Source organism: Entelurus aequoreus, linkage group LG27 (assembly GCF_033978785.1).
Source record: "Entelurus aequoreus isolate RoL-2023_Sb linkage group LG27, RoL_Eaeq_v1.1, whole genome shotgun sequence".
NCBI classification, from domain to species: domain Eukaryota; kingdom Metazoa; phylum Chordata; class Actinopteri; order Syngnathiformes; family Syngnathidae; genus Entelurus; species Entelurus aequoreus.
The window spans coordinates 14,918,432-14,932,451 of NC_084757.1; the positions used below are offsets into that span (position 1 = coordinate 14,918,432).

At 39.5% G+C, this 14,020-nt stretch overlaps 1 protein-coding gene across 7 annotated transcripts in view; it reads right to left on the bottom strand.

Moving 5' to 3' along the window:
- exoc1 (exocyst complex component 1) overlaps nt 1–13,320 on the bottom strand; it is a 35,100-nt gene extending 21,780 nt beyond the window's left edge. For 4 of the 7 annotated variants that reach the window (XM_062038491.1, XM_062038490.1, XM_062038487.1 and 1 more), the window contains exons 1-9: nt 13,220–13,320; nt 12,473–12,604; nt 7,470–7,600; nt 5,724–5,883; nt 5,546–5,563; nt 4,817–5,004; nt 4,519–4,746; nt 2,894–3,026; nt 1,708–1,817 (exon numbers count right to left, since the gene is read on the bottom strand). In XM_062038491.1, coding sequence (XP_061894475.1) covers nt 1,708–1,817; nt 2,894–3,026; nt 4,519–4,746; nt 4,817–5,004; nt 5,546–5,563; nt 5,724–5,883; nt 7,470–7,600; nt 12,473–12,596 — 1,092 coding nt within the window. In that variant the 5' untranslated portion in view covers nt 12,597–12,604; nt 13,220–13,320. The remainder of the gene's footprint in view (nt 1–1,707; nt 1,818–2,893; nt 3,027–4,518; nt 4,747–4,816; nt 5,005–5,545; nt 5,564–5,723; nt 5,884–7,469; nt 7,601–12,472; nt 12,605–13,219) is intronic. The other 3 variants (XM_062038492.1, XM_062038489.1, XM_062038488.1) reach the window with 1 other exon arrangement.
- Nucleotides 13,321–14,020: the final 700 nt, after the last annotated feature.

Genomic DNA, 14,020 nt, shown 5'->3' on the forward strand with positions numbered 1-14,020 from the left:
TCATATCTATTTACCCACAAACTTTGTAAGTCTTTTGGTGTCATAAATCAGATGTATATGATTATAGCATCAATATAGAGGCAACGTGTTTTTCCATTCTACTGGTAAAGGCCTACTGAAACTCACTACTACCGACCACGCAGTCTGATAGTTTATATATCAATGATGAAATCTTAACATTGCAACACATGCCAATACGGCCGGGTTAACTTATAAAGTGCAATTTTAAATTTCCTTCCGGTTGAAAACGTCTATGTATGATGACGTATGCGCGTGACGTCAACGGTTGATACGGAAGTATTCGGACCCATTGAATCCAATACAAAAAAGCTCTGTTTTCATCTCAAAATTCCACAGTATTCTGGACATCTGTGTTGGTGAATCTTTTGCAATGTGTTTAATGAACAATGGAGACTGCAAAGAAGAAAGCTGTAGGTGCGATTGACTTCCTCCGTCTCTGGGCCGCGAACCGCATCGGTGATCGGGTGAAGTCCTTCGTCGTACCGTCGATCGCTGGAACGCAGGTGGGCACGGGTGTTGATGAGCAGTTGAGGGCTGGCTGGCGTAGGTGCAGAGCTAATGTTTTTAGCATAGCTCTGTCGAGGTTCCGTAGTTAAGTTAGCTTCAATGGTGTCGTTAGCAACAGCATTGCTAAGCTTCGCCAAGCTGAAAAGCATTAACCGGGACGGCGTGGCGAAGTTGGTAGAGTGGCTGTGCCAGCAATCGGAGTGTTGCTGGTTACTGGAGTTCAATTCCCACCTTCTACCTTCCTAGTCACGTCCGTTGTGTCCTTGGGCAAGACACTTCACCCTTTGCCTCTGATGGCTGCTGGTTAGCGCCTTGCATGGCAGCTCCCGCCATCAGTGTGTGAATGTGTGTGTGAATGGGTAAATGTGGAAATACTGTCAAAGCGCTTTGAGTACCTTGAAGGTAGAAAAGCGCTATACAAGTACAACCCATTTATCATTTATCATAACCGTGTATTTACATGTCCACAGTTTGGTAGTATTGTTGATCTTCTGTCTATCCTTCCAGTCAGGGACTTATTTGTTTTGTTTCTATATGCAGTAAAGCCCGATGCTATCACGTTAGCTCAGTAGCTAAAGAGCTTCACCGATGTATTGTTGTGGAGATAAAAGTCACTGTGAATGTCCATTTCGCGTTCTCGACTCTCATTTTCAAGAGGATACAGTATCCGAGGTGGTTTAAAATACAAATCCGTGATCCACAATAGAAAAAGGAGAGAGTGTGGAATCCAATGAACCCTTGTAGCTAAGTTACGGTCAGAGCGAAAAAAGATACGTCCTGCACTGCACGCTAGTCCTTCACTTTCACGTTTCTCATCCACAAATCTTTCATCCTCGCTCAAATTAATGAGGTAATCGTCGCTTTCTCGGTCCGAATCTCTCTCGCTGCTGGTGTAAACTATAGGAAAATATGAGCAGTCCTTCCTCTGGTGTCGTCACGCTACTTCCGGTAGGGGCAAGGCTTTTTTTTATCAGAGACCAAAAGTTGCGAAATTTATCGTCGTTGTTCTATACTAAATCCTTTCAGCAAAAATATGGCAATATCGCAAAATGATCAAGTATGACACATAGAATGGATCTGCTATCCCCGTTCAAATAAAAACATTTCATTCCAGTAGGCCTTTAAACACTGTATGTAGTAGTGAACTTGAAAGGTTTATCGTGATGGCATGCACATTACCTGGTGCACAAACACGTTGTTGAGGTGATTGGTGAGGCGGCGAGCAAACGTGTCTCTCAGCTCTGTAAAAAGGTACTGCTGCTGCTTTACGGCCATCAGCTTGTCGTGGCCTGTGTAAACAAAACGGGCAGATCTCATACGGATTCTGACAAAAGTGTGTACACCTTTCACATTCCAGCAACTATTATAGTGTATCTTCTCAAGGGACAAAACTATAGAAATGAAACGTGAATATAACGTTCGAGAAGTCTGTACTGCATGGAAAGCTGTTTGGATTTTCTACAAAGCTGGCAACACCACGCAGTTAAGAGTTTAAACAAAAATGGTTATGTGTTGACTCATTTTTAATGGATTCTATATCTATACTACTATACGTGCTGTACACTGACTACTCCAAAGTAAGTTTAATTTCTATACTACAGGAATATTCAAATAAATTATTTTTGGTGGCCACATTTCCAGAAAGTTAAGGACCGGGGACCCGACTTCTCCCTTCACTATTATTCTTATTTTGTATCTACCGGAGTCTTCAACGTTCGACATTTGATTTTTGTCTATTTTTTCAAAAGTTACAGGGGTGCTCTGCTGTTTTTAAAGACCTTGTGCAAAAAAGTTCCTCAAACATCATTTATGTGACAGCAGTTTTTATAAAATGCTGAAAAAATATGTCTCTCACAAGTTTTTTGAACTGAACTCACTGGCCACCAGTTGAATAGCCCAAGTGATGGAAAAAGAGAGGACTTCAAATGGAACTTTGAGGAACACCACTAGTATAACTAAAGAAGTTGAACAAATGACTACTGATTGCATCTGAAGTAAACAAGCTACAGCAACAATTTAGTTACATAAATCTCATTACAAATGAACGTCTAACTGCCAAAAAGGAGAAGATTTAAACGGGTGCCTTGAGGCACACCTCAATCATGTAAATCACAAGTTTGGACCACAGTGTTCTATGTTTGTGGCAAGGTTAATATGTAAATGAAAAGATCTGCCAATGTGTTTACAGTGGTACACGTTCCTCCAGACAACAGAAACACTACTGTTTTTAGGAATATGCTTTAAACATTTTTGTGTCCCAATGTTTTGAACTGAACTCGCGAGCCGGTATGTGTTATTCCTGGGCCGCCAGTTGAAGAGCCCTGCTATAGTATTTCCCTTTCGTGAAATATTGTGTTATAGATACCGGGAAGCAGGGCCACGTTCATGCACTGCAAAAGGGCTTCGGCAGCGTTGATACAAGCCTCGATGCCTTTCGGGGAGGACAGGTCTCCATCTTGCAGGGCTCTGATGTGTCCCTTAGAGAGGTCCATGTTGTGCTACGTGAGGAAAGGTGACACAGTCAGGCGGCAGCACTACAATTAACATTGTGTCCGTGAGGATATCCACACATTTCACAGTGCTGCAAATAGAATTTAATCATAGCTGCTTTGTTTACAAGAAGATTAGAGAGTGATTAAGACACAATAACACTGTATGACTTACAATGAGTAGAAAGCATGGATAGATGCTATAGGGCTGAACGATTATGGCAAAAATAATACAATTATATTGATTGATAATGTAATCCCGATTTGTAACACAATTATTAATTAATTTGAAAATATCAGTATTTATTGTAACCACCAAAACTCAACTTTAAACATAGATTAAATAAACAGATGTACATTAGTAACAAATCAAAAGTAATACATAAAAAATATATAGAAGTAACAATAAATTAAAATAACAATAGCAATATAAAAAACAACCAAATTCAGTTTTTCCGTTTTTATGGTTTTTATAGTCCATTTACCTTTCATACTTATTTTACCACCGTAGATTACGTGCTTTTTGCGTCATATACAGTTTAATAAAATGTGTGTTAATCAAAGGCAAAAATCCTCATTTTGATTGGTTGCAATAGATCTTTGGACAGGTTTGACCAGTATGTTAGGTCAAAGCATAATAATTGTGGAAATGTATCAATACGTGCTTTAAGTACATTATGCTTGTGTAAGGTACTTTTTTGAAACTTTCATTTTTTTAGCATACCGCACTATTATTGTGAAGAGAGGAAGTGTGCTGTGCTGCTGTTCTTCGCTTCACGACAAGTAAGAAGACAATTGGAGGCTGTAAAAAATAAAGAGAGAAAAAGCCTCTCAAGTTGCGACTGCTGCTCTGTTTGTACATTGATTTTACATGGATGAAGTGGGTGTATGGATTGTTCTTGCTTAAACTTTGTTGTTTAGTCAGTGTTTCAAATGGCTGTCTTGACATTGTTTAGTTCAGGATGGGGTGGTTGAGTGTTTTGTGGATGAATGAGCAATACTGGCCACATTATTTTTCCAAACAAATGTTTCTTCTTCTCAAAATGACATCATTTCACTTACATTTATGTCAATTCCCCTAATATCCTGCATTTAACAGGGGATTCAGTTTTATTGGAAAATGATGTGACTCCGTCCACGATTATATGAACGCGGAAATCAAATGCCCTACGTTTTTTGTTGAGGTGAGTGATTATTGATTATGCATACTTGTGCTGTCAAAAAAAAAAAAGTCGCAACCATGGTGAGATCCCAAACTTCTAGTAGACTTGCTCTTTTTTCACTAATCCGCTCCTCATCTGTGTCACTGTTACAAGCTCCGGAATTTGTATGCACGTTGCGAGACCCAATAATATTTTTTTTTCTATGAATGTATTTTCATGATCGTGAGAAGCCATAATCGAAATCGAAATACATTTTTTATTAATTGTTCAGCCCATGCATACATGTACACAAAAGCCATGCAATGTTATTTTAGATTCATTCAAATATGGTTCCTCACCACTAAGAACTGGATCTCGTCCAGCAGTTTGCCGTTGTTGGTGTTACTGATTTGGATGAGGCGGTTGCTCTGCGAGATCTGGTCCATCTGCTCCTTGACACTCTGCAGCATCTCCTCGTAGCTGCTCAGCTTGCCCTCGATGGTGTCCACCTCGCCTAGGGCCTCATCCAGCAGCTTCATCAGGATGTTGACCTGTTTCTCTGATGCCATGATGGACTGGATATTGGCCTTTAAAAATCAGGGATGAGGAGATAATTACTTGTGTCCGATACTGATGCTACCTTATTGCATCACTTACCCCATCTAGCACCTGCAGCTCCCTAGAGAGCTGCTCTGTAAAGGCCTCAGCATTGGAGATGGCGTAGTTGCACATCTCCATCATGCTCTCGATGTCCTGCTCCTCACGAGCACTTAGCTCCTGGTAGTCATCCAGAGCATCCTCATCGCCACCGGCAACATTCTGGCTCTCGCCACTAGGCACAGACTCTAAAAAACAAAAAAAGGAGGCATGCAAAACATGATCAAACATTCGGTTGTGTTCAATACAAATTGAGGTGTTGTTTTGTGGACTTGGACAGGTGAAGACATTCAGTTACAGGGAGGCGACTGACCTCATGATATTTTTGTCTTCATTTTCAGAAATTGACGCTATAAAAATGTATTCATTTACCACAGGTTGGTCATTTACCAGCAGTTATGACAAAATGCAGCACACGTGTGAGGCTGTAAAATAAAATAAAAAATCCAGTACTCCAAAAACACACCAAAAAATATGAGAAGAATGTATCATTAGAAAAATTAAATTTTTTAAAACTATAAAATCACAATATGGAGAACAGCTTTTGGCTAGATTAGGTAGAACATTATGAAACAAACACATTGTGGCCTAGACAGGTATGAGTTAATGTAAATAGCCAAGTTTATGGGGAAGTGTCAAATAATGAGGGTAATGATTTGACGTAATGGAGAACAATGGAGAGGGGGGAAGAAGAGGGAGGAGGGAGGGGGGGAGTTAAGTCCTACCAACCTTCCGCTTTAGGAAGTTCTGGCCAGAGAAGGTTTAAGAGAGAAAAGTGAGAAGATATTTAAAAGCCATAACATAACCCAAAATGCAGAGACAAGCTTTGAAAACTCGCAACATGCTTCTCATAAATCCAATCAACACAGCAAATAAGAGAAAAAGTGAAAGGGGGTAAATTACGCACCTTCCAGCAGCTGGGAACTGACATTGACAAACTCCACCTTCTTCCTCAAGTAGCGCTGGTTCAGCTTCCAGATGCAGGAGATGAACGAGTTCTTCTCTGCGGCGCTGCTGGCCACCCAGCGGTAGACCTTCTCAAAGTGAAGATCAAATTCGGGATTTTCCTGAGCAAAGGGAGCAAAAAACAGAAAGACATTCACATAAATACTCAAAATATAGATGGTGGGTCCATTTACTCAACAACAAGGCGATAATTAGAGAAATTTACTGTACAAAAAAACTTCTTTTTTTTACCTTAATAATGATGAGAAAATTAAAAGAGTATTTTATTAACAAGTGCATTGCACATCACAGCAGCACCAAAACGAACAAAAAAAAAAAAAAATTTATTTTTGTATTATTCTTTTTTAAAATCTGTCCTTTCTAATCCATTTTATACTGCTTGTCACTCTCGGTGTCTCCTAGCCGCTCAGACAAATCATAGTCTAAAAATGCATTTTCCCATCGATAACATGACATCATTGGCAAAGTGCGCGCTCTTTCAGTCAATTATTGCGCAAAAAAAAAAAAAATTCAAAAAAAAAAAAAATATATATATATATATATATATATAGACAGCCCGGCCCCCGGCCAAATTGTTGTAACCCAATGCGGCCCCCGAGTCAAAACGTTTGGGGACCCCTGAACTAAGCTATACAATTGTGCACATTGAACCTACAAGGTGCTCTCTTCCAGAACTGAGTGGTCCTTCTATATAAAAGAGAAAAATAAAAAAATAGTTTTTTACGGTGCGTTCAAGGACCGCTGAACAGAGTAGAACACAGCGACCGCCAGAAATAATATATAATAATAATACATTTGATTTGTTATGCAATTTTCGTTTAAATAAATCCTAAAGTGCCACAGTACAAACCAATATTCAAAACAATAAAACCATAGCCATTGAAATAGTTATTACTAAGACTAAAACACTATCAGTGAAGCACAACAAGAAAACAGAAAACATGTGTAATCATTATTATTTAAAAAACTTGGTCAAAATATTTCAGTGTGTGTGTAAGTACTTTTTCAGCACATTCAACAATACAGCGGCAATAATAACAGTGATATGAAATGTTCATAATTCGTTACATTCCTAGTTCATTGTAGACAACAGTGTGGCAACGTGCATGAGTTTCACACCAACATCTGAGTCGCGTCATTTTAAAGTGCATGCATAGGTACATACAGTAAAGTTGACTGCACATGATCATGTGGCATTAATCAACTACTTAAAAACCTGATAGTTATTATTTTTCTGTGGAGAAAAAGCGGTTTATAAATAAAAATATTAGAGGTGGGAATCTTTGAGCACCTCACGATTCGATTAAGATTCAGGAGCAACGATTCAATTAAAAATTGATTATTGATGCCTCATTAATAATATTATAATGTTTTTTCCCTAAATTTAGTGTTAAATTAACTTTTTGTTGTGTTTTATTTACATATTACATTGCAGTATTTGTCTTATTTTCTATTATTATATAGTGGCGCTTGATGGAGATACAGTATTCACCAAGCAGGACAGGTTAAGGGTGAACTTTAATACAGAAAAACACAACCAGCTAATCTTGGCGCTACTGTATCTTAACCGTGACAATCTCAAGTTGACCAGCTATTGACAGAACAACTTTTTGACGGACTTCATCTTTTAACTTCTGCCTCATCAATAACACATCTCCACATTGCTGAGACTTTGACGTGAGCTGACCTTGCTTGCATCTTTGGCGTCCACCTCCGTCAGGTCGCGAAGCTCCCAGGTCAGCTGTCGTTTGTAAAAGTCTCCTTTGTCAGATTTCTTCACCTTGACTACTTTGACCTGCACGGGCCGCTCGGTGGTGACTACAAAGGAATGAAAAAAAAAAGGTCAGATTTTATTAGCAACATAACATTTTGCTTCACGTCTCTTGTAGATTAGGGGTATCAAACTCATTTTCATCAAGGACCATATCCCAGTCACGAAAGCCCCTAGAGCAGGGGTCTCAAACACGCGGCCCGCGGGCCAATTGTGGCCCGGGAGACGTTATTTTGCGGCCCCCACCTTAATATGAAAGTTTAATGTTAGTGCGGCCCGCAAGTTTTAAATGAATGGCGCTTGACAGCGTTGTGTGCTGAGCTGAAGAAATCTACCAATCACGTTGTGGTATGAGGCTCTCGACAATATCGAGGGCGTGCCGTGATGGCACTGCCTTTAGTGACCTCTAGAATCTGTCACCGCATCATCTTTTTCTCCATACTAACAGCGTGCCAGCCCAGACACATGTTGTATGAGGCTTCTAGAGACACACGCAGGTTATTGCAAGACATACTTGAGGAACAGCCATACATTTCACACTGAGGGTGGTCATATTTTATTTTATTTATATTTTAACACTGTTACAAATATGCGCCACACTGTGAACCCACACCAAACAAGAATGACAAACACATTTCGGGAGAACATCCGCACCTAAACACAACATAAACACAACAGAACAAATACCCAGAATCCTTTGCAGCCCTAACTCTTCCGGGCTACAAAAACACCCCCGCTACCCCTAACCCCGCCCAACTCAACCCCCCCCATCTCCCGAATTCGGAGGTCTCAAGGTTGGCAAGTATGCATTGATGTCACTTGCGTAATGCAAGCAGAGAAACATTTTGCCGCTTTTCTATGACACACGCTCTTCCTTCCTCCCTCCCTGCCTCCCTCCCTCGCCCGCCTGCTCGCTCCCGCCCCCGTTGTAAACAGTCCGGGCGGGGAAGACGAGCACTCCGCCGAAGGAGCGAGCGACAATACAAAAGTGTGGTGCACTGGACCCCAGCGCTGATACAGACGTGGTGATGTTAACCCGTTCGGGGCTAATTGTGCTACCGTAACTGTAAACTCCACCCCCCACCCTCCTCCCGTTGGCTCCAGACAGAGACGATTTTTGATGCAATATTTCTTTCACAGGGGCACCCCGACGTGTCTTATTTCATTTCATTTCATTTTTATTTATCTCCTTCATTGATGTGCATCTTTGATCGATAGACAATTATACCTCAATTTTTAAATTATACATTTACACACCAATGCCTGAGAAGGAGCAGGATGAAGAAAAATCTTATATTTTTCTGCCCCCTTCAACATAGTACGTAGTCTTACTTAATGATATCATATAAACAAACAATTACATCCAAATATAACGAAAACAAACAAAAAAACACAAGAAGTGCAAAACTTCATGATGTACAAAAAGAACAAAAAAAACAAAATAAGTAGTATACACCTCACAGGATGATACAAAACAAATACAAAACTAGGCAAAAAATAAGTAAAATAATAAATATAAAGCAAAATGTAAACAGTTATGGCTGTCCATATGATCTCATTGTTCTGTCCTTATATATTTTTTCAATTGGAATATATTTTTACAATCTTTTATCTCTTGTAAAGAGAATTCCATAGTTTAACCCCCACCACTGATATACACATTTGTTTTAAAGTTGTCCTTGAATACTGATGTTTGAAATGACCTTTTCTTCTATGCTCTTCATTCTCAGAAGTGATGACAAACATTTTTTGTAAATTTGCTGGTAATGTTTTACTTTTAGCCTTAAACATGACACATAATGTCTGTAACTTTACTAGCTCCTGTAGTTTCAATAAACCCGAATTAATAAATAATATGTTAGTGTGTTTTAAGTAATCTACTTTATGAATAATCCTTATAGCTCTTTTCTGTAGTTGATACAGAGAAAGTTGCGTTGCACAAGGAATACAATTTGAAACGTCATTATACAACTAGACATGCTGAGGAGTATGCAAAATACTAGGGGAGTGAACCGGGTTGCAAATTTTAAAACCAGTCTACTGAGGCAACAAGATTTCGTCAAGAATTGAAATGACCTTTTCTTCTATGCTCTTCATTCTCAGAAGTGATGACAAACATTTTTTGTAAATTTGCTGGTAATGTTTTACTTTTAGCCTTAAACATGACACATAATGTCTGTAACTTTACTAGCTCCTGTAGTTTCAATAAACCAGAATTAATAAATAATATGTTAGTGTGTTTTAAGTAATCTACTTTATGAATAATCCTTATAGCTCTTTTCTGTAGTTGATACAGAGAAAGTTGCGTTGCACAAGGAATACAATTTGAAACGTCATTATACAACTAGACATGCTGAGGAGTATGCAAAATACTAGGGGAGTGAACCGGGTTGCAAATTTTAAAACCAGTCTACTGAGGCAACAAGATTTCGTCAAGAAAGCAAGCGAAAAGAGCGATGCAGCAGTCAAAGCTAGCTACATGGTGAGTGAGATGGTTGCTAGGGCGGGAAAGCCATTCAAAGGAGGTGAATTCATTAAAAAGTGCATGTTAGATTTTTTTTAAGAAATCTTTTCTTGCGGCCCAGCCTCACCCAGTTTCTGCATCCAGTGGCCCCCAGGTAAATTGAGTTTGAGACCCCTGCCCTAGAGGGACGCTTTATCAGTCAGTCCCTTCAGAATTTTGCGATGTTGTGATCGCGCCAATTCACGCAATTTCAACCAATCACTGCAAATTATGCGCGGCCTCGAAACTTTGCCCAATCTCTGCAATTTCCCCATCCATTTTAGCCAATCAAAATAGTCCCAGCAGCACTCGAACACAACGCAACTGTCTAACCAATAAAATGTCTCCCTGCATCAGTGGGGTTGGTTTTGCTGCAACTTTTAGAAAATGCTGCGGCGAAATCAGACATCCACAAAAAAAGCCCGCAAAATCCTTCATTTGATTTTATAATTTTTGTTAACCAACACACTGATGGAAAATGGAATCAGAAGTCAAAGTGACAAGCTAGCGTAGAATTTAATTTGGAAAAGGCTGTCAATGTTACCCCGAAACACCGTCGGCTTCGCTGGGCCCGAGCTCATCTAAGATGGACTGATGCAAGGTGGAAAAGTGTTCTGTGGTCTGACGAGTCCACATTTCAAATTGTTTTTGGAAACTGTGGACGTCGTGTCCTCCGGACCAAAGAGGAAAAGAACCACCCGGACTGCGCAAAGTTCAAAAGCCGGCATCTGTGATGGTATGGGGGTGTATTAGTGCCCAAGACATGGGTAACTTACACATCTGTGAAGGCACCATTAATCCTGAAAGGTACATACAGGTTTTGGAGCAACATGTGTTGCGATCCAAGCAACGTCTTTTTCATGCTTATTTCAGCAAGACAATGCCAAGCCACATTCTGAACGTGTTACAACAGCGTGGCTTCGTAGTAAAAGGGTGCGGGTACTAGACTGGCCAGCCTGTAGTCCAGACGTATCTCCCATTGAAAATGTGTGTCGCATTATGAAGCGTAAAATACGACAACGGAGACCCCGGACTGTTGAACAACTTAAGATGTACATCAAGCAAGAATGGGAAATAATTTCACCTGAAAAGCTTAAAAAATTGGTCACCTCAGTTCCCAAATGATGTTTTAACACAGTGGTAAAAATACCCTTGTGGCAATTCTTTTGCAATGTGTTGCTGCCATTAAATTCTAAGTTAATGATTATTTGCAAAAAATATATATAAAGTTTCTCAGTTCAAACATTAAATAGCTTGTCTTTGCAGTCTATTCAATTGAATATAAGTTGAAAAGGATTTGCAAATGTTATGTGATGTTATTTTCATTTATTATGCGCCCCCCATCCAACTGTTACATCAGCCCGAGTAGAGAAACAAAAAAAACAGAAACAGAGACTGAGACACACAAAGGAATCGAAAATAAACATTTAAGACTCACAATGAACACATAAATCAAAAGTCATCTGCGGTAAAGAGGTGAGTTTTAAGCTGTGCTCTAAAAGAGCCTAGAGTGGTGGCGGACTTGATATTCAGAGGGAGCTTATTCCATTGCCTAGGTGCCATCACTGAGAAAGCACGGTCTCCCTTTGTCACTAGGTTTGACCGTGGGACCTTCAGGGTCATCTGGTTGTCAGATCCAAGGCAACGACCAAACCTGGAGCTTGTAGGTTGGTCCAGGAGATCTGTAGTGTAAGCTGGGGCGAGACCATTGAGCGCTTTGAATACATACATGATGATCTTAAATTTCACTCTGCGCTTCACTGGGAGCCAGTGAAGGGAGGGGAGGATGGGAGAAATGTGTTCTCTCATTTTTGTGCCTGTCACCAGCCTGGCAGCTGCATTTTGTACTAGCTGCATGCTATGGATGGTCTTGTCAGTGACCCCAGCATAAAGGGCATTGCAATAGTCCAGTCTGGAGAAGATGAGCATCAACACGACCCTCCGTAGGTCACTGGGGGAGAGGAAAGACTTGATCTCTTGATCTTGATCAAATCATTGTATTCTGTTTTTATTTACGATTTACACAACGTGCCAACTTCACTGGTTTTGGTTTTGTATATACAAACACACACTGCTTCACTATATGAACTTTTCGAGTTACGAACCATGTTCAAGAACCAATTAAGTTCGTTAATTGAGTTTCCACTGTACACTTATCAAAGATGAAAATCCCTTCAAAATCCCTTCCATGAATTGATTAACGTGGACCCTGACTTAAACAAGTTGAAAAACGTATTCGGGTGTTACCATTTAGTGGTCAATTGTACGGAATATGTACTGTACTGTGCAATCTACTAATAAAGTTTCAATCAATCAATTCAGACGCACATTATTTCCAGGCTCGGGCAGAGTTTGACACATGTGCAACAGATTATTATTATATTATATTATAACGATTTTGTTACGATCCACATACCCGTCGCACACAAAAAGCAGTTCTTTTTCTTCTTCCCTGCCTTACAGACGTTCACAATGCCGAGTAAACGCTCGTCATTGGGCGTGAAGATGTCCCTCTGGAGAGCGTGCTTGATGGCTGTCATGATGGATGCTGTCATACAGAAGAGGAAGAGGAAAACATTCATTATTCATGGTTACACACACAAACACAACCTTATTGACTACGTATTTTAGCTTCACTTCTGTTCTTGTCATCACCCCTAGGTTGCATTGTTATAAATACGTGGATAACCAATGATCCAATTCTAATGACATGACAAACAAAAAAACAAAAGTGATGGTTTAATATTCACAATAGAACATCAGAGAGTAATTTTCAAGTGTACATTACCGCCTTATTGTTGAGTCATATTTTTTAAAATCCACTTATCTCAATGGAGGAATGACAGCAGAACAAATGAGCAATATAAACAAGAACTGCGTGCATGCCTCCAGAGGACATCAGGGTCGGACTAATATCTACATTAGCGACACGAAAAAAACAACCTGTTTCAATCCAAAATGCCCTAAATCGCAGGTCGTAAATACATCTTGAAATGACAGCATCCTAACTAGCTCAATGCTAATGCTAGCTTGAACGCACTGACTAACGACTCCGCTGTTTACTAGTAATATGAACGCCGCACCGACAGCGCAACTTTGACGAGGTTCCCATATCGGAGTCTACATTTGAGCATGTTTAAATAAACACATAGAAAGTCATTACCTTGTTTGAGTCTAACCCAGCACCACCATCATCAGACATCCACCAAGCAAGCACCGCCCCTCACTTCCTGGTCTGGCAGAAACCACGTCACGTGACCAAACAGCGCACAGCGTTTGCGCATACGGCCTTCAAAAATCACTTTTTGGCAGCAACAAAGTGGCCATTTGGGTATATTTTAGCTTTGTAAAGGGTATTTGAACAAGTAAACAGAACAGTAGGTGTTTAATTTTGATATATGTAATGCTCATAAGGGTATTCTAGTAAAATATGCAGAGATAAGGTGTCAGTATCAAAATTTTATTTGGAATCAATTTTTGGCAGCAGAAAAGTGGTCGTTTGGGTATATTTTAGCTTTGTAAAGAGTATTTAAACAAGTAAAAAGTACAGCAGGTATTTAATTTTGGTATATGTAATGCTCATAAGGGTATTCTAGTAAAATATGCAGAAATGAGATGTGTCATTATCAAAATATTACTTGAAATCACTTTTTGGCAGCTACAAAGTAGCCATTTGGGTATATTTTAGCTTTGTAAAAGGTATTTCAATAAGTAAACAGTACAGTAGGTATTTCATTTTGATATATGTAATGCTCATAAGGGTATTCTAGTAAAATATGCAGAGATAAGATGTGTCAGTATCAAAAATATTACTTGAAATACCTTTTTGGCAGCAACAAAGTGGCCGTTTGGGCATATTTTAGCTTTGTAAAGAGTATTTCAACAAGTAAACAGTACAGTAGGTACTTAATTTTGATATATGTAATGATCATAAGGGTATTCTAGTAAAATATGCAGAGATGAG